The 20737-nt window shown below is 46.3% G+C and overlaps 1 protein-coding gene across 1 annotated transcript; it reads right to left on the minus strand.

The window, feature by feature from the left end:
- Positions 1–679: 679 nt before the first annotated feature.
- On the minus strand, positions 680–2750 carry LOC123122799 (protein ECERIFERUM 26-like). Its single transcript, XM_044543142.1, has 2 exons — positions 2173–2750; positions 680–1839 (listed from the first exon to the last, which is right to left on the minus strand). Exons 1-2 carry the CDS (start codon positions 2641–2643, stop codon positions 940–942), a joined length of 1371 nt encoding a protein of 456 aa, XP_044399077.1. The 5' UTR covers positions 2644–2750; the 3' UTR covers positions 680–939.
- Between the last annotated feature and the right edge of the window lie 17987 nt (positions 2751–20737).

Consider the following 20737-nt stretch of genomic DNA (forward strand, 5'->3'; position numbering starts at 1 on the left):
GAGGAGGTGCCGTTGGGCGCCGTGGTGGCGTCGACGATAGTTGGACCGAGCAAGGTTGATGAATCAGTACAGTTCTGAAGATGGAGCGGTGGCAGTTGGCGGCGGCGGCCTCTGAGAGCACGTCGGACCAGTGTGTGCCCCAGACCCGGCAAGTGGCTAGGTTGGGGTCTCAGGTCTTAGATGTTAGGCTTGGCTGCGATGTCTGTTTGGTATTAGGCCCAGGCTATCTGCGCCCCTTCATCAACTGGATAGGTGTAGCGACAGTTTGTTGCTTAGACGGTGGCTTTAGTCTTACTGTTGTATGACTTTGCAAGGTCTTGTGAGAATAATTTATAAAGTGGCCGTATACATCGTCCAGATGCAGAGGCCGGGGTCATCCTCCTTTTCTAAAAAAAAGTAAAAAATGGAAGACTTTAACCCCTCATTTTCCACCTACATTGCAGATATGAACAAATATTGTCAGGAATTTGCATGGTTGTACTTCATCCCACAACGATCTTGCACAATTATTGCTGGTACAGTAACATAGTTGAGACCATAGCGGTCTGTCTCCTCAAGTGTTTCATGGTCCAAAAATAAAATAAAATTGAGTACTACGATTGTTTTCACTTTTCATGTGCAAACCTAAAACTAATAACCCTGTTGTGGTGGCAAACTTCTGCAGTGCAGTTTGCAAATCTTAATAAATCCGAAGTTTGATACAATAACACCACGACCACCACTTGGCATGAGTGGTAAGCTATATCAGAAACACCATGACCATGAATGTTTAAACTCCCAAGATAAAACCTTCATAAACTACGCAATAAAAACAACACTAGCATTCACCAACACTACAAAACAGGGAAGTACATCAAAATCATTCGAAGGCATCACCATCAAACTAAAGCGAACATACAGTGAAACCGTTAACAGCCAGTCTTTATTCGGCTGTGGATCCTACTGTGCCTTGGCCCCCGTTCCCACCTTGGGCCCAGCCACCACCTCGGCGCCGTACCGGAGCAGCTCGACGTCGCGGCAGATCCTGGCCGTCGCCTCTGCCGGGAGCGTCACCACCACGTCCCTCGCCGCGTCGCCCTCGGCCGCGGGCACGACGATCACGATCCCCTCTCCGGCCGCCCCGCCGACGCGGCACGCCACGCGCGCCGGCGGCACCCCGGCCACGAACTCGGCGCCGTACATGGGCACGTGGTCCAGCCCCATGCAGGTGAACTCTGGCCCGTACATCTGGAAGGGCTCGCCGCCTTCCGCCTGCCGCGCGTGCAGCCACTCGACGGCGGCCCACAGCTCCTCCTCCGGCACGCTGGCCACGCGCCGGTCCAGCGCCGCGGCCACGGCCGCGAGCCCCGACGCCAGGTCGGCGCGCGCGCGCGTGAAGTGGACGGCGCTGCCGTAGTACCCCGTCGGCAGCGGCGCGTGCATCTTCTTGCGGAAGTCGAGGGCGAGGGTGAGCTCCCTCTCCTCCTCGGCGCCGGCGACGCGGAGCCAGAAGAGCGCGGCCAGCGCCGCGAAGGGGGTCGTCTCGGGCTCGAGGGAGGACAGCAGCGCGCGCATCGCGTCGGCGGGGAAGTGGAACGTTGCGGATGACATGGTGACGGCGGCGTCGGCGCTAGGCGGAGCTGCGGCGGACTTGGCGGCGAGCAGAGGCGGCGCCGGAGGCGGCGAGGCGGCCGGTGACACGGCGAAGGACGGCGAGTGGAGGAACGGCGGGTAGGGGCTGCTGCTCCGGCGGTGCGCGGCGGCCCAGCCGTGGAAGAAGAGCGCGGCCGCTGTGGGGTCGTTGTGGTAGTGCGTGCAGCTCAGCCCCAGCGCGTACGACTTGTCCGCGAACTCCGTCAGCTGCATCCACATCGCCATGCACGGCCACGAATGTTAATGCTGTACCAGTGGATAAATGCAGACATGTGACGCATTCATTCGACCTGAGAAATTTGACGTGCAACCACTCCACAAGCAATTCAATTCTTGGAGCTGTCCTACTGCAACATTATCGCTGCAACAGCACTGCAACGCCCGCAGAATGAAAGCTGGGAGCAACGCTGCTACTATTGCATTACAAAATTACTAATTTAATACTAGAAGGTGGATCGGTGGAACACTGGAACTGATTCTCAACAATGTCTATGGCCATGAATCATTGAACAGAAGAATTAGTATGAGATTAGTAGGCACCTGGACGTAGAAGGGAGACCAGATGTAAGCCTCGGACCCCATGGGCTCGAAGTAGGCGAGGTCCATCTCGTCGTCGGCGGTGGCCGTGGCGAGCCACTCATCGAGCGTGACCGACGCCCTCGCGTCCACCGTGCGCACGCCGGCGTCGTTGCATTTGACAATCCACCCGGAGCCGGCCGCGGCGCCGCCCTCTCCTTCGGCGCGGGTGAGCCGGCCGACCATGGCCGGGTAGAGCGAGAGCGCCTCGGAGAGCGACTCCTTGAGCGGGTCCCGGTCGACGCCGGGCGCGGCGCGGCAGTAGAGCACCAGGTGCACGGCGTGGCGCCCCATGGCGTTGTCCAGCGCCGAGAGCTCGTGGGTCTTGCCGGGGCGCACCGGCGTGACCGACGCCGCCGTCGACTTGGCGTACCGCGTCACGCGGCTGCCCGGCGCCGTCGCCAGGCCCGTCGCGGTCGGGGTCGCCGTCGGCATCTCCGGTCACGGTGCGCGCGCAGAGGAAAGGAGATGGAGACGAGTGAGTGAGGATCCGGGGGCACAGTCAGGTTCCTGGCGCTGGCGGAGGAGTGGGATCCGGAGCATAAGTAGATCGGGGGAATTAATATGGCGGGAAGGGGTTGGCGAGGTTTAGCTGCTGGTAGTTGAGCGCACATAACTGTCTGTTCAATTCACGGGGACGTGGCCCGGCGCTCGTGGAGTGTCCGGTTGGTTGGTTGGTGGCCGGAGCACGGCGGTGGCGTCATGGGCTCGTGCCGTGCGCGCCGGGGAGCTCTCGTCACGATTGGCCTCAGATCTCCTCCGGCCATGGAGCGGTCTCTGCAACGCTGAATCTGCACACGAAAAGGACGGCACGATCCAGGGATGGTTGTATGATCCAAATATATACCCATCATGGCATAGCTCTACCCCTGCGAAGTTTGAAGCAGCTTTCCTTCGCGATAATCTCTGGAATCCAATGGGTTCTTCAGTCTGTTGAAGAAGCTGTACTCCGGGCTCCGGCTGATCCACTGATCCGACATTGCGAGCAGTCGCTGCAAAGTGGCCTTATCGAGAGTGTAGTGAACTAGTGCATTGATGAGTACTGAATGCGTGGTTTCTTGTATAGCTGTTGATTTGGGGTTAGTGCCGTTAAACGAGATGAGTACTTTTTTTTAGGAAATACTAAAAATATGACGTTAGATTTTCATAGATTTTTATGCATGGCAAATCAAAAGTTTTTCATAGCAATTTATATTGTCTAAGGATAAGGATGGCAAATTTAGTTCGCAAGCACGGCAATTTTCTGACAGAAATAAACTAAAGCGGATTTGCCGTGCCCGCCAACTGAACTTATCATCCTCGACAAACATAATTTAGAGCATCTCCAACGCTGATCCTCAAGTTTCATCCTACATCCGTCCGCGGATAGGAGGGACCAGTCCGCGGGCACGGATGCGGTAGCCGGCCATCCGATGCTATATGCATACAATTCAAACCGCCTTTCAATATACTGGACAAAATTCATGCAAACCGGCTGATTTTCATACAAACGGAACGAAAACATTTACATTCCGTACATTTTTCAATAAAGAAAGCGAGACCTAAACTTATCCTACGACGGCGCTCGTCATGCAGTTTTTTTGTATTCTGCATCGGCGACCACGTCCTCCATCTGCCGTTTCCATGAGCGGCGGGGTTCTAGACCCGTGAAGTGAAGGTACGGCCGACGATGAGGAAGAGTAGAACATGGGAGACGGACCTGCCCACTTGGGACTTGAGCCCCCGCTGCCTCCCATGGCCTACTCATCCTCCCCGGAGTCCGCGACCTATCCATCGCCGTTGTCGGTGGACGTGATGTCGATGATGGATGTGGACGATCCATCAGTGTCCACCTGCCACATGCGCCCCCGTTAGTTCGACGACGGCTCGTAGGACGTGCAACGGGAGGCATTCTCATCCTCGACCGCCAGAGCTGCCACGTGTGCGGCTGCACCGCCTCTACGTTGCGAGCGGCCGCATGAGCATGCGCGTCCTCATAAAGCACCCCCTGCTGGCAAAGTTTGGGTCCATCCTGACCATGGGGGCCACGGCCTCCTCGCTTACGCGCTCGTCGTAGATTTAGCCCTCCGCCAGTTGATGCTGCTCGAGGAGGAACAGGTTGCACCACTGCTCCTCCTGCGTCTGCTAGAACACCAACATAGGTTCTAGCGTAAGTTGCTACTCTTCCGCCATGGCGGCGTCGAAGTGTACATGCGCCTGCTCCATGATCAAACTAGTATGCACAGGCGCAGGGTCCGCGCACGGAGTCCTCGTCGTAGGAGCCTGTCTCCATTGTAGGGTCGTCCTCGGAAACCTCGGGCGAGCTGGCCGGCATGTCGTGCTTGATCTGCCAGGCACGACGGGTCTACCAAGCGGCTGCAAGGGCGGCCACCTCGTGCTTCTGCTCCGACGACTGGCTCTCCCACAAAGCGCTAGGGATTGCGGTCATGGTAAATGTGGTGCAAGGGAGGAGGATGTGTTGTGGTATGGAGTTAGTCGGGTGTGGCTACCTTCAAATAGCGGATTTCGGTGAGGCTAAGCGTCCGGGTGCGTCAATGTGTGGTGCCAGAGTTCGTTCCTAGGCTGACGAGCATGCTTAATGGCGGCATACAGACGGACGGGCATTGAACTAGCGTGGTAGATATATGTCTCGCCCAGTCCAGTGATCGTCTCTCTGGCATTGAACAGGCGCCAACATCGAGGAAGCGGCGCGGGTGGCACTCTGGGCCGACATCAGTGCGGAGCGTCCGCTCTACATCGCCATGAATGCGGGCAGCTGACGCTGGGCGGGAAAGCACACGGGCGAGGGAGGAGGTTTTGGTTGGGCCAGGTTAGTGAGACGCAGGTGTTGCAGCGGTCCGGACGCCCGCAAAGCCCCCCCCCCCCCCCTCCCCCCACTTTGTTTCTACTTTGTAGAAAAGGTTATCCGGACCGCCGAACGGACCGATACAGGACCTTGTTGGATGGAAAAACAAGTCCAGATCGTGCGGTCCGGACGGTTACGAACGGTTTGAGGACGGCGCTGCAGATGTTGCCTACAATAGTTATAGTATCTTCCATTTGTCTAAAATTTTGTTTCCACTTGATGTCGCTATTTACTCTGCATGCACTAAAAATTTATTACATTCTTCATATGAGTTGTTCCATGAGAACTATTGGTTCCACTCGCAGTAGTGATTTGTTCTAGAAGCATTGTTTTCTTTGTTCCCCTTGCTCTATATTTTGTTGGACCTAGGGTCATTATTTATTCCACTTAGTCTTTGTTGTTTTCTCCATAGTCATGGTTTCTTCCACAAGTACATTATTCATTTTCAAATGAATAATCATGAGACATGGGTGGCTATGTGTGTGCCATGATTTAATAGTCACCTCGTTATACTAAATAGAATATATCATACATTTTTCTAATATTTTCTAAATTATTTAATAACACATCTGTACATCTTGAGGTACTATGATTTTTGTAGTACATATGTATACAAGTCAAGAAAACATTTATTAGAATACCACCGCTTGGTTCAATGTTTTGAATTTGCCCTGGTCCTCTCGGAGGATGGGGGGCATGAAAAAATGTTACTACATTTTAGTGTATATTTTATGTGTGGAGTAAGGCGGGGTGAGAATATTGGATTTTTCTGATGGACATTGAGGAACAACAAACATTTTAAAAAATCATTTACAACTTCAAAATAAAACAAGCCCTCCCTTAGAGCTTTATTCATGTATAAAACATATTCCCCATCAACCACCATTCCATTATACATGACCACATATTTGTCATGTTATGGACATCAAGCCTATGGACTTGACATCGACTGAAAGAGGAGTTTGTCTCTCTAGTCCTCAATGCCATTTACTTGTAGACCCGAAAACCTCGACCGCATGTAATTCCTTTGGAATGATAAAACTGACATGCACCCAAACCAAATTTTCCCATGCTACGTGGCCAAAAACATGGGTTGCCTGATCACATACATACATTGCCGGCTCTAAGGCATGAGAATAAGGGTGCCCACCTAGGGTCTCTCACTATTGAGCCCTAAGTTGTATGCAGTGAAGATATTCAAATTTACTTTAGTAGGGAAAAAGTATATTATTGTTGTGTATTTGTTATGATTTTCTGAATTAAACGGGTAATGCCAAAATCCTAATGACTTGACCAAATTGAGGGAGTCAAAGTCACTATTAGTTTCGGGGTTGAATTGAATATTCTAATGTAGTTGTGGATGAAACCAAGAAAACAATTATATGCATATCTTTTACAAGCAATACTTACTAAGTACATGGCCTACATTTTTACGCAGACTGCATATATCGAACCAAGAAAAGAAAAATTGAAGCATTAGGTTAAGTTGAGCCGAGGGATGTTATTTCAACAACAAAAAATGGTATACGATGACGTTGGTTGTTCAATCTAGAAACATGAAAGGCAAATCTGACCATGATTTAACAAACAAACAATGCCAAATGATTCAAGGATTGGTACCTCATAGATATTATGTATACTCTATAATTTCTATTTGGTGTATTGGCAATTGTGCTTTATGTTTATTTAGATCTAAAACCATGCACCATAGAAACGTGTGTCAGCTCTAGAGCTCTCTGTGGTGACACTCAAGGATACAAAAATAGATTGAACACATAGATATACTTGAAGTTTATTTGCCACAAATTAATCTATGGATACATGTGATTTTTGTTCTTTTGTGTTGTCCTTTGACTAGAATAACTTGGTTTAATGGAAAAAATAGACGATGCTCCAAATGGAAACAACCAGCATCAATTTCCTTGCAATATATGCTTTAAATTCAGTGGTCGGTGCTAAAATTATTGTATCTTAACATTTAGTTGAATTTTAATCTGTTTATTTTGGCAATATAATAAAAAATAGTAATTAAGGTCGGGTGTCAATAGGATGGGTTACAAAGAAGTAAAAAAGTTTACTATAAATTGGTCATAACCATTTATTTTAACTCATAATAGACCCAATAATTACTTGACTGGCTATAGAATAAATTTTAGACTTTGTGGGTGCTATAGAACTAATTTTCCTGGTTCGATAGATGGTAAAAATATCATTAACGAGTCACAAGTGCAATGTAATGGCCATTGAAAAGTTGAATAGAAAATATATTTGATTAACTCAAGAGATCCCAGAACACTCTTGTGACCCACAACACTTTCATAGCCATTGCAAAGTTGTATGGAAAATTATCTTTACGTAATATTTAACTCTAGTGATCCAGAACATTCTCAATCACAGTCGCCAATTTAAAATGATAATGCGTCAAGTTTTCTCTAGAAAGAGTGAATTAATCGACCTAAATATGATTATTTAAACTGGACACAAAGAAAATAAACGTACTGGTTGAGAACACCCAGGATTTTGATGACAATATGACGTCTTTCTTAGCCATTTGCTTGTTATCTTCTCTTGTCCCTGCTCGGGTTTCTCGATTGATTCCATGGGTTGGAGAAACCAAATCACTGACATGAGCTAATGTTTCTTTGTGAGGGACATGAGCTAATGTTAGGGGTCAAATTTCGATATCGACAAAAGAATCACCCTACAGGATGGCAGAAGGTTAGAAAGCATCAGTTGAACAACACAAACAATATCATATTATCAGTGTTGGCTCTCACGATTTCAACACCACATAGATTGTCTGCTAACTTATGCTTCTAGACACCTGCCCAATACAAAAGGAAAGAGCAAGCAACGAACGCAATTCCAAAGGTGTGTGTGGGGGGGGGGAGGAGGAGAGAGGTCTTGATCCATATTTTGTCAAAGGTTACACTATTGCGAACCAAATATATGGCATATTAAATAGCGGCTAAACCAAATAGTATAATTTTTTCATCCACAGGGAAAAAATAAAAACTCTAATGAGCAGAAGGATTGATAAGTAAGAGTATCGAAACCAACAAGGAGCAAACGGATTGATAGGCAGTTTCAACAAGGTTTTTACTGCAAGTGCTGTAAGATAGTTTTGATAGATAGTTTTATAACAAGATAATTGGTAGCAAGTAGCAAGGTGCAACAAGTGGCCCAATCCTTAATTGTGCTAAGGACAAGCCGGTGATACTTCTTATAGTGATTAAAACACTCTTGAGGACACACGGGAATATCGGCAATTTACTTCCACCATGATTCATTGATTTAACGTTCATTGCCTTGATAAGTGACAGTGTCCTGGATAAGGGGGTGCTAACCTAGTCTGTCCATGATCCTCGGGTTGGGCCGATGGGCCCTCGCTCGTACTCAAGATGGACCCCGGAAGCTGTATGCAGGAGGCGTGATCAACACGACCTCCACCGAAGACTTGACATATATGTAGGATCGAAAGTATGTCTAGAGGGGGGTGATTAGACTATTTGACCAAATAAAAATCTAGCCTTTTCCCAATTTTAGTTCTTGGCGGATTTTAGCAACTTAGCACAAATGAAGTAATTAACCTTCACATGCAATTCTAATAGTATAGCAGCAGAATGTAAAACAATTGCATATGAAGGTAAAGGGGGGGGTTTGGAGGGAGCAAACGCAATGTAGACACGGAGATTTTTTATCCGTGGTTCCGATAGGTGGTGCTATCGTACATCCACGTTGATGGAGACTTCAACCCACGAAGGGTAACGGTTGCGCGAGTCCACGGAGGGCTCCACCCACGAAGGGTCCACGAAGAAGCAACCTTGTCTATCCCACCATGGCCATCGCCCACAAAGGACTTGCCTCACTAGGGTAGATCTGCACAAAGTAGGCGATCTCCTTGCCCGTACAAACTCCTTGGTTCAACTCCACAATCTTGACGGAGGCTCCCAAGTGACACCTAACCAATAGGAGACAGCACTCTCCAAAAGGTAATAGATGGTGTGTTGATGATGAACTCCTTGCTCTTGTGCTTCAAATGATAGTCTCCCCAACACTCAACTCTCTCTCATAGGATTGGATTTCGTGGAAAGATGATTTGAGTGGAAAGCAACTTGGGGAAGGCTAGAGATCAAGATTTATGTGGTTGGAATGGAATATCTTGACCTCAACACAAGTGTAGGTGGTTCTCTCTTAGAAAATGTATGTTGGAAGTGTAGGCATGTTCTGATGGCTCTCTCCGCGAATGAAGAGTGGGTGGAGGGGTATATATAGCCTCCACACAAAATCTAACCGTTACACACAAATTACCAAACTCGGTGGGACCGAATCATGAAACTCGGCCGAGCCAACTTAGTTCAGAATGTGAACGTTAGGATTTTCGGTGGGACCAACATGTCAACTCGGTGGGACCGATGTCGTTAGGGTTAGGGCATAACGTAATCTCGGTAAGACCGATTACACAAACTCGGTGGGACCGATTTTGGTAATAGACAAACAGAGAGTTGGTCAGGCAAACTCGGTGGGACCGATTCGCTCATCTTGGTTAGACCGAAATGTTACAAAGGGGAAATAGAGAGTTTGCATTGCAATCTCGGTGGGACCGATCGCTGATCTTGGTTGGACCGAAATGTTACGAAGGGAAACAGAGACATTGCAATCCCATCTCGGTGAGACCGAAGTGACTAGGGTTTGTGGCAGTGGCTATGTCAAGAGAACTCGGTGGCGCCGGATAGAAGATTTTGGTGGGGCCGAGTTTGACTTTTGGTTTGGGACATATGTGGAAATGAGAAAGTAGTTGAGGGTTTTTGGAGCATATCACTAAGCATTGTGAGCAAGTAACTTATTAACCAACACCTCACCCCCTTTTAATAGTATTGGCTTTTCCTATGGACTCAATGTGATCTTGGATCACTAAAAGTAAAATGTAGAGTCTTGTGCTTTGAGCTTGAGCCTATCTTTTGTCCTTAGCATTTTGAGGGGTCCACTTTCCAATCCATGCAATGCCAATCATTGAGCTTTCCTGAAATATTTATCTTAAAATAGCATTAGCTCAATGAGCTATATGTTGTTAGGAATTACCAAAACCACCCAGGGATAGTTGCACTTTCAATCTCCCCCTTTTTGGTAATTGATGACAACATATAGATCAAAGCTTCGACAAATAATCATAAGATTGAAAAACATCGTCGCTTTGAGAAGTATGTGATAAGCAAGAGCTCCCCCTAAATTTGTGCATTATTTGAGATTTGCTTTTGAATGCAAATGCACAATCGATTAGGATCATGGGTTACTCTTCCATGTCACATACATCTTGTTGGAGCGCTCAAAATGATAGAAAGTAAAAGCATGCACTCATCACCAAGCAAGTGAATGATCATATATGAGATATAAAAGATAGTAGCATCCAAACAAGCATTGAGGGAGCAAATGATCAACCACATGATCATACAAGTATCTCACAAGGACATAAAGTATCTCACACAAGCACACAATCAAAAAGTTCAACCAAAAGCAAGAAAGCAAAACACTCTCTCGAAGCCTATGATCTATACATATTTCTCCCCCTTTGGCAACAAGTTACCAAAAAGTTCAAATATGCATAGTGCTATGCGTCTCTCAGGCTTGGTCTTCAGGAGGTAGTGTAGAGAGAACTCCAAGGACGAAGGCATCTGTTGATGTAGTTGGAGCTGGTGGAATGGCTGTTGGAGGTGGCACTGGAGCTGTAGCTGCTGGTGCTGACGTTGTAGCTCTAGAATCTCTCACTAGCACTGCAGCAGATCTCTGTCCTCTAGGCACTCTCTCAAATGCATCAGTAGTTGCCTTGCCTCTCTTCTCTTCTGCTTCCTCCTGAAGCTGCTCAACTACGGTTTGGATCTCCATTACCTTCAGATCAAGATCATAAAATTTGGTTTCTATGATCCTCTCCAAGCTCTCCTGGTTTTGAGTTAGGGTGGCCAAGCCCTTCTCAATCCTCAGTGTTGACTGGATCAGATATGCAAGTTGATCTTGCTTGCTCTTCAGGAAAACTTGAGATGCCTCTTCAACACTTGGCATCTTGGCAGCTTTCTCAGCCTTTGCTTTGGCTCTCTTCTCCTGTGCTTGAACTGATGATGGTTCCTCCTCATTCATCACAACAGTGTTGTCCTCAAATTCAGGATATAAGGGTAAGTGCTCCTTGTCCAGCAAATAAGTGCCTGTGCCCATCTTTGAGTTGATGAGCTCCTGAATGTGTGGAGCATACCCACAGCTTCTCTTCTGGTCAGCTGCAGTCCTCTTGATTGTTTCTACAATCAAACTCATAACCTTGAACTTCTGAGGGACATCAAAAAGCTGGAGCAGATTGATAGAATGCCCTCTGATCATCTTGTGATCTCCTGACTTGGGTAGCAATGTGTGCCTTAGGATCCAGTTGATGGTAGGCAGACCAGACAACAGATAGTGTACAGATCCAAGCTTATGAGTCTCCAAAGCCTTATCTGGGATCTCCTTGTACATGTTTGCCATAGAGTTGTGGTCTTTCTTCTTGGTGGCATACACATCCAAGTCATCTTCATGTTCTTCAGGGGCATTTATCAGCTTGGCCCACTCCTCAACTGTGGATTGGTACCTTGTACCCTCAGACATCCATACTATCCTTCTATCTGGGTAAAAGTGAGCAGTGGAGTAAAACTGCATGATCAGCTCATCATTCCATTTTGTGAGCTTCTGAGCAATGCTTTGAAGCTGTCATGTACTCCTGGATAGTGATCTTCATTTTCCTTGATGTATTCCCAATCAACCCATCTCATGTCACATACAATGGGCTTCTTGTGAAGCAAAATTGTCTCATAAAAGTCCTGTTGCTCTTTGGTATGAAATCTGTAGTCAATTGATGTCCTTCTCCTCACAGCATAAGGATCAGACTGCCTCCACAATCTCAGTCCAGCATCCTTTCTGATGTGCATATCTTCAGCTACTGGATGAGCATCATTGTGGTCTGGAATTTTGGGCTTCAACTTTCTGAGCACTAGGGCTTCATCATCTTCTTCATCAGCAGCCTCAAGCACTGGGGCCTTGTTCTTTTCTTCAGCTGGAATGTTTCTGGTGCTTCTCTTTGGAGCAGATTTCTAAGCTTGAGTTGGTGCTTTGGGAGTAGTTTTGGGCTTTGATGGAGCAGCCCCTGACTTTATATCATCTCCCATAAGCTTTTGTGACTTTGGTGCTGGTGCAACATCCTCTTCCTCTGACTCTTCTTCCTAGATCTGGTGGCTGCCTTTGGCAAGTTGCTTGGAGTGCTCCTGCTGCCATCATCAAAAGTGCTTGAGGGATATGTACCCTCACTCATCTGCACCTGTTCCTCTGACCTGTTCTGACTGTCACTCTGATCAGACATCTCTGCAAACTTACTGACAGCAGACCCTGTGAATAGATATAGATGAGGTAGAGTGGATAAGCATCACAAAGTGCAGAGGTTTTGCAAAACAGATGAGTCAAAAACTTAGTTTTAGTTCTTCACAGAAAGCATTTCGGATCTACCGATTTGTAAACTCGGTGATACCGAAGCAGCTTTTGGAACCTAAGCTAGTGAACTCGGTCAGACCGAGTCACAGTTCGGTGGCACCGAGACTGCTAGGGTTTCATAGAGAATCAAACTCGGTCACACCGATTTGCAGTTTTCGGTCAGACCGAAAGTGCAAGTGCAATGGCCTAAGCCAAATCGGTGAGACCGATTTCTACAACTCGGTCGGTCCGAGATGAGTTCTGCGGAGACCTAACCCTAAATTTTCAAATCAAACCTAACCTAAGGAATGTTTTCAGTGGATAGAGTGTTTGCATACGTGGTGATGATCATGGCAAAACAATGTGCTACGAATCAGAGGTAAAAGAATAGCACAAAGGATCGAACTCATACCCTAGTTCGACGGAGTTCGCTACGGCGGCAACGGAGGGGCAGAATTCCGTTGACGGTGATGGAAACCAGCGGCGGGAGGTCGCTGGCGGCGAGAAGACGATCCGGAGACCCGAGGCGGCAGAGCACGATACGCGTGGGTTGAGGGGTTTTGAAGAAATTTCCAAAATCTCACCCGTGGATATATATATCCCAACCCTGTCGGTGTGACCGAGTGGAACAACTCGGTGGCACCGAGATGCAGAATCGCAAGCGGTTACAGCAAGTCAGTGTGACCGAAAAGTTCAAATCGGTTGCACCGAGATTGAAAACCTAGATCAACTTAGTGAACTCGGTGTGACCGAATGGATGACTCAGTCATACCGAAATGCACAAAGAGGTTTTGGAAGTTTAAGTCTATGACGAATCGGGGACTCCAAGTGCTCCTCACACAGAGTGGTTCGAATCTGACTTGATCAAACTTTGTGATGTAGCATGAATAGAGTTTGAGACGAGAAAAGCATAGATAGCTAGAGGGAGTTCTTAGCCATTCTTGTCCATCCATTTGGCAAAAAGAGAAATAGCCAAACAATCAAATCAACAAATGGATGTCCTCGAATGAGTAAAATATGCATCCAACATGCTCACACAATAAAATGGCAAATGAAATATGTGACAAAGCATGCACAAACACTCTAGCATCTATCAAGCAATTTGGCGATGACTAGGTCATCTATATATGAGTATATTGACTTAGGAGTCAAATGAGAACATTTGATCATAGGACATACTCATCGTTTAAGCACAAGTAGGGTTGCCACTTTTACATAAAGCATTGTTGTGCTCACATCATTAGAGTTGCTTTAGCTCAATTGATCAGAGTAAAGCTCCCCCTAGATGTGATATCCCCCCTAAGAGGGATGAACTAACCTTGGGTTTTGTCGATGATGACTTCATGTAGGTGTTGAAGATGTGGGTGCTCAATGTTGATGTAGATCATTCGGAGCAATCCTTTGGAGTGAGTTGCACTTTCAATACCTACACGGGTTAGTCCCACAAGGAACAAACACAGGATATCCATAGACATAGAGTGATATTCACATGAGATGGTGTCCATGAATGGATTAGGTTACCTTGTCCCTTGTCTTACCAACAAGAGGGTTTGTGACTCCTTGAACTAGTGCAAGATATGGAAGTTGTTTGCACTTGTACTTGCCAAAATGATAAGAGTGAAGAATGTTGGCGGAGTCACCCTCAAGAACTCTCTAGTTCTTCTTCTTCGGGATCCACACCATCTTGATGGGAATCCTTGGAGTTGTAGTCGTACTTGATGAAGTGGAACTTTATGTAGTCTTGGGAACCCACTTGACCAAGGCCTTAGGTGCTTCTTCAAATGCATCAATCTCCTCTTGAAACTTGTCCTTGCCTTTTAGCTTGTGGTCTTGTGGTGGAAGATCATCTTGAGCTTGTGTTCCTTGGAAAGAAGTAGGATCATACTTCTCTTGTTGAGGAACAAACTTGGTCTTGGGGTATTGATCTTCTTCCCATTCAACTCCATTGGAATTGAACTTTCGTTCAAAACCAACACCTTGATTCTTCTGGTGTCTTCCTTGCTTGCGTACAATTTCCTCAAATTGCTTACTTCCGGCAAGACTCTTGTAAACACCTTTCTCTATAATTCCCTTCCATAAGCTATTTTCTTGCTCAAGTGTAACTTGGCTAAGAGAATCATTAGTGGAATCAAGAGAACTACTAGAAGCAACAACATTGGATTTAGCATGATTGTTGTTACTACTAGAGGAAGAATCTTTCTTGTTCTTGTTGCTAGATTTAACTTGTGGCATGTAAGTGGACAAGAGTAAACGCTTGGCAATGTAAGAAGAACTTTTCTTGCGAAGATCATCATTGATTGCTTTTAAGAACTCGTGCTCTTGCTCAAGGTTGAGCTTTTCAAAGCGTAGCATCTCATGAGTCTTTAAAAGTTCTCGATGATCTTCCAAGGTAGTTTCATGAGCTAACATAAGAGTGTTTAGTTCTTTAGTTAGATGCTCAATCTCCTTCTTATCATCGTCATTCATTTTATCTTGATTATCATGATTAATAGCAAGTTCATCATAGTTCTCATAACTAGATTTGTCAACAAGTAAATCATCATCTCCTAGCAAATCATCTTCATCACTATTAAAATCAACATACTCGGGGTGTGATACCTTTGGACCTTTAGCCATGAAGCATCTTCCAATTTCTTCATTTGGTGAGTCAAATATGTCGTAGGAGTTGGTTGTCACAAGAGCTAGACCGGCAACACCTTCATCTTGAGTATATTCGGAGTCGGAGTGATAACTTCTTTCAGAGTGAGAGTCGGAGCCGGATACCCATTCACCAACATGAGCTTGATGTCTTCTTTTTGTGTAGCTCTTTGATGACTTGTCCTTCCTTTTCGAATCCTTGCTTCTCCAAGAGGGTCTTCGCTCATAACGATCATCTCTACTCCTTCTCTCTCTTGGTGGTGATTCTTCTCTCCTACTCCTTCTTTTGGGAGAATCTTCTCTTCTTTTGTAGGGAGCCGTACACTCATTGGAGTAGTGTCCGGGTCTTCCACAATTGTAGCAATTTCGTTCACGACTTGAAGATCTCTTGTCATTGTAGGACCTTGACTTGGAGCTTCTTTCATTGCTTCTACTCTTGTAGAATTTATTGAAGTTCTTCACCATTAGGCTCAATTCTTCATTGAAGGTTTGTTTCTCACTGATGATGTGGGAGCTTCACATGAGGCTTTGTAAGCACCACTTGACTTGTTGTGGAGCTCTTCCTTATCCTTAAGTGACATCTCGTGAGCGACAATTCTTCCAATAACTTCCGTTGGCTTGAGATCTTTGTAATTGGGCATCATTTGGATCAATGTGCACACGGTATCATATTTTCCATCCAAGGCTCTTAGGATCTTCTTGATGATGAATCTATCGGTCATCTCTTCACTTCCTAAGCCGGCAATATCATTTGTGATGAGAGCAAGCCTAGAGTACATTTCAGCGACACCTTCACCATCCTTGATTTTGAACTTGTCAAGTTGACTTTGAAGCACATCCAATTTGGATTGCTTGACGGAGTCGCTACCTCCGTGCATATCAATCAAAGTATCCCAAATTTCCTTTGCATTCTCAAGACGGCTGATTTTGTTGAATTCTTCGGGGCACAATCCGTTGAAGAGAATATCACAAGCTTGAGCATTGTATTGCAGCATCTTCAACTCTTCCACGGTAGCTTCACGGTTCGGTTCTCTCCCATCAAATAATTCACCTTGCAAGCCAATACACACAATAGCCCAAACGGCGGGGTTATGTCCAAGAATATGCATTTTCATCTTATGCTTCCAACTAGAAAAATTAGTACCATCAAAGTAAGGACCTCTATGGTGGTAATTTCCCTCGCTAGATGCCATACTCTCCTAGGTTGTGAAACCAAGGCTATGATCACCAAAAGCTATGGAAATCAAAGCAAATGGAGACCAAAGATCTGATACCACTTGTAGGATCAAAAGTATGTCTAGAGGGGGGTGATTAGAATACTTGACCAAATAAAAATCTAGCCTTTTCCCAATTTTAGTTCTTGGCAGATTTTAGCAACTTAGCACAAATCAAGTAATCAACCTACACATGCAATTCTAAGAGTATAGCAGCGAAATGTAAAACAATTGCATATGAAGGTAAAGGGAGGAGTTTGGAGGGAGCAAACGCAATATAGACACGGATATTTGTTATCCGTGATTCCGATAGGTGGTGCTATCGTACATCCACGTTGATGGAGACTTCAACCCACGAAGGGTAACGGTTGCGCGAGTCCACGGAGGGCTCCACCCATGAAGGGTCCACGAAGAAGCAACCTTGTCTATCCCACCATGGACATCGCCCACGAAGGACTTGAAGGAAATATGCCCTAGAGGCAATAATAAAGTTATTATTTATTTCCTTATTTCATGATAAATGTTTATTATTCATGCTAGAATTGTATTAACCGAAAACATAATACTTGTGTGAATACATAGACAAACAGAGTGTCACTAGTATGCCTCTACTTGACTAGCTCGTTGATCAAAGATGGTTATGTTTCCTAGCCATAGACATGAGTTGTCATTTGATTAACGGGATCACATTATTAGGAGAATGATGTGATTGACTTGACCCATTCCGTTAGCTTAGCACTTGATCGTTTAGTATGTTGCTATTGCTTTCTTCATGACTTATACATGTTCCTATGACTATGAGATTATGCAACTCCCGTTTACCGGAGGAACACTTTGTGTGCTACCAAACGTCACAACGTAACTGGGTGATTATAAAGGTGCTCTACAGGTGTCTCCGAAGGTACTTGTTGGGTTGGCGTATTTCGAGATTAGGATTTGTCACTCCGATTGTCGGAGAGGTATCTCTGGGCCCTCTCGGTAATGCACATCACTTAATCCTTGCAAGCATTGCAACTAAAGAGTTTGTTGCAAGATGATGTATTACGGAACGAGTAAAGAGACTTGCCGGTAACGAGATTGAACTAGGTATTGAGATACCGACGATCGAATCTCGGGCAAGTAACATACCGATGACAAAGGGAACAACGTATGTTGTTATGCGGTCTGACCGATAAAGATCTTCGTAGAATATGTGGGAGCCAATATGAGCATCCAGGTTCCGCTATTGGTTATTGACCGGAGACATGTCTCGGTCATGTCTACATAGTTCTCGAACCCGTAGGGTCCGCACGCTTAACGTTACGATGACAGTTATATTATGAGTTTATATGTTTTGATGTACCGAAGGTTGTTCGTAGTCCCGGATGTGATCACGGACATGACGAGGAGTCTCAAAATGGTCGAGACATAAAGATTGATATATTGGACGACTATATTCGGACACCGGAAATGTTCCGGGTGATTTCGGAGAAAACCGGAGTGCCGGAGGGTTACCGGAACCCCCCCGGGAGAAGTAATGGGCCTTATGGGCCTTAGTGGAGAGAGAGAGGGGCAGCCAGGAGGGGCCGTGCGCCCCCTCCCCCTCTGGTCCGAATTGGACTAGGAGAGGGGGGCGGCGCCCCCCTTTCCTTCTCCCTCTCCCCCTTCCTTTCCCTCCTCCTAGTAGGAGTAGGAAAGAGGGGAGTCCTACTCCTACTAGGAGGAGGACTCCTCCTCCTGGCGCGCCAACAAGGGCCGGCCTCTCCCTGGACGGCCGCCTCCTCCCCTTACTCCTTTATATACGGGGGCAGGGGGCACCCCATAGACACAACAATTGATCTATTGATCTCTTAGCTGTGTGCGGTGCCCCCTCCACCATATTACACCTCGATAATATCGTAGCGGTGCTTAGGCGAAGCCCTGCGTCGGTAGAACATCATCATCGTCACCACGTCGTCGTGCTGACGAAACTCTCCCTCAACACTCGGCTGGATCGGAGTTCGAGGGACGTCATCGAGCTGAACGTGTGCTGAACTCGGAGGTGCCGTGCGTTCGGTACTTGATCGGTCGGATCGTGAAGACGTACGACTACATCAACCGCGTTGTGTTAACGCTTCCGCTTTCGGTCTACGAGGGTACGTGGACAACACTCTCCCCTCTCGTTGCTATGCATCACCATGATCTTGCGTGTGCATAGGAAATTTTTTGAAATTACTACGTTCCCCAACAGGACTTGCCTCACTAGGGTAGATCTTCACGAAGTAGGCGATCTCCTTGCCCGTACAAACTCCTTGGTTCAACTCCACAATCTTGACGGAGGCTCCCAAGTGACACCTAACCAATCTAGGAGACACCACTCTCCAAAAGGTAATAGATGGTGTGTTGATGATGAACTCCTTGCTCTTGTGCTTCAAATGATAGTCTCCCCAACACTGAATTATCTCTCATAGGATTAGATTTGGTGGAAAGCAACTTGGGGAAGGCTAGAGATCAAGATTTATGTGGTTGGAATGGAATATCTTGACCTCAACACAAGTGTAGGTGGTTCTCTCTCAGAAAATGTATGTTGGAAGTGTAGGCATGTTCTAATGGCTCTCTCCACGAATGAAGAGTGGGTGGAGGGGTATATATAGCCTCCACACAAAATCTAACCGTTACACACAAATTACCAAACTCGGTGGGACCGAATCATGAAACTCGGTCGGACCGACTTAGTTCAGAATGTGAACGTTAGGATTTTCGGTGGGACCGACATGTCAACTCGGTGGGACCGATGTCGTTAGGGTTAGGGCATAACGTAATCTTGGTAAGACCGATTACACAAACTCGGTGGGACCGATTTTGGTAATAGACAAACAGAGAGTTGGTCAGGCAAACTCGGTGGGACCGATTCGCTCATCTCGGTTAGACCGAAACGTTACGAAGGGGAAACAGAGAGTTTGCATTGCAATCTCGGTGGGACCGATCACTCATCTCGGTTGGACCGAAACGTTACGAAGGGAAACAAAGAGATTGCAATCCATCTCGGTGAGGCCGAGATCCCTATCGGTGAGACCGAAGTGACTAGGGTTTGTGGTAGTGGCTATGTCAAGAGAACTCGGTGGCGCCGGATAGAAGATTTCGGTGGGGCCGAGTTTGACTTTTGGTTTGGGACATATGTGGAAATGAGAAAGTAGTTGAGGGTTTTTGGAGCATATCACTAAGCATTTTGAGCAAATAACTCGTTAAGCAACACCTCACCCCCTTTTAATAGTATTGGCTTTTCCTATGGACTCAATGTGATCTTGGATCACTAAAAGTAAAATGTAGAGTCTTGTGCTTTGAGCTTGAGCCAATCTTTTGTCCTTAGCATTTTGAGGGGTCCACTTTCCAATCCATGCCATGCCAATCATTGAGCTTTCCTGAAATATTTATCTTAAAATAGCATTAGCTCAATGAGCTATATGTTGTTAGGAATTACCAAAACCACCCAGGGATAGTTGCACTTTCAGTATACTCCAAGATCTCCCGTGCCGCCTTGCTACTAGAAATCGACCTTGTAACCCTAGATACCCTCCTTGGCGTGTATATAAGCCATAGGGTTTAGCCCGTAGAGGGCACATCAACGCAATATCATTCACCTAGCCCTAGAGTTGGACCACATATTACAATCTCGAGGTAGATCAACTTTGTACTCGTTACATCTTGATAAATATAAACAAGAGTAGGACGTAGGGTTTTACCCCCATAGAGAGGGACTTAACCTGGGTAAACATCGTCTCCTTCGTTCCTGTTACCCTCGATCCAAGATCCGCAGCTCGGCACCCCCTACCCCGAGGTCTGCCGGTTTTGACACCGACACTGGTGCTTTCATTGATAGTTCCGCGGTGCGATCAGCAGAAGGATCGGCCAGGTGATACTTCTTATAGTGATTAAAACCCTCTTGAGGACACACGGGAATATCGCCAAGTTACTTCCGCAACGATTCATTGATTTAACGCTCATTGCCTTGATAAGTGTTATGTGGGTGGATCGGAGCTAAGGTACTGTTCAAACTTGAAGGTATACCTACCTATGATTATACCCTCCATGCAAGCATATGCAAATACAAGAGAAGTAATTAAGATAATCTAACCATAGCATTAAACATGTGGATCCAAAACACCCTCTCATGGAACAATTCTTAAACTGGGGTTTTGGTTTCTATCACTCAAGCAACCCATCATCTGCAAACTAATTCCATGATGTCTTCCTCTAGGCCCAAAGATGGTGAAGTGACATCTAGTCGACGTTCACATGACACCACTAGAGAAAGAACAACACAATATAATATCAAAACATTAAACAGTGATCAACTTGATATGATTACTAATAATAAGGGTTCTCCCATGTC

This window comes from Triticum aestivum, chromosome 5D (assembly GCF_018294505.1).
Source record: "Triticum aestivum cultivar Chinese Spring chromosome 5D, IWGSC CS RefSeq v2.1, whole genome shotgun sequence".
In the NCBI taxonomy this organism is placed as follows: Eukaryota; Viridiplantae; Streptophyta; class Magnoliopsida; order Poales; family Poaceae; genus Triticum; species Triticum aestivum.

Bases quoted from the DNA above. Each gene is read 5' to 3' on its own strand.
- LOC123122799 (XM_044543142.1), bottom strand. From the start codon at position 2,643: ATGCCGACGGCGACCCCGACCGCGACGGGCCTGGCGACGGCGCCGGGC. The intron at 1,840-2,172 runs GTGCCTACTAAT...ATGTGGATGCAG, and splicing joins GGTCTCCCTTCTACGTCCAG to CTGACGGAGTTCGCGGACAA.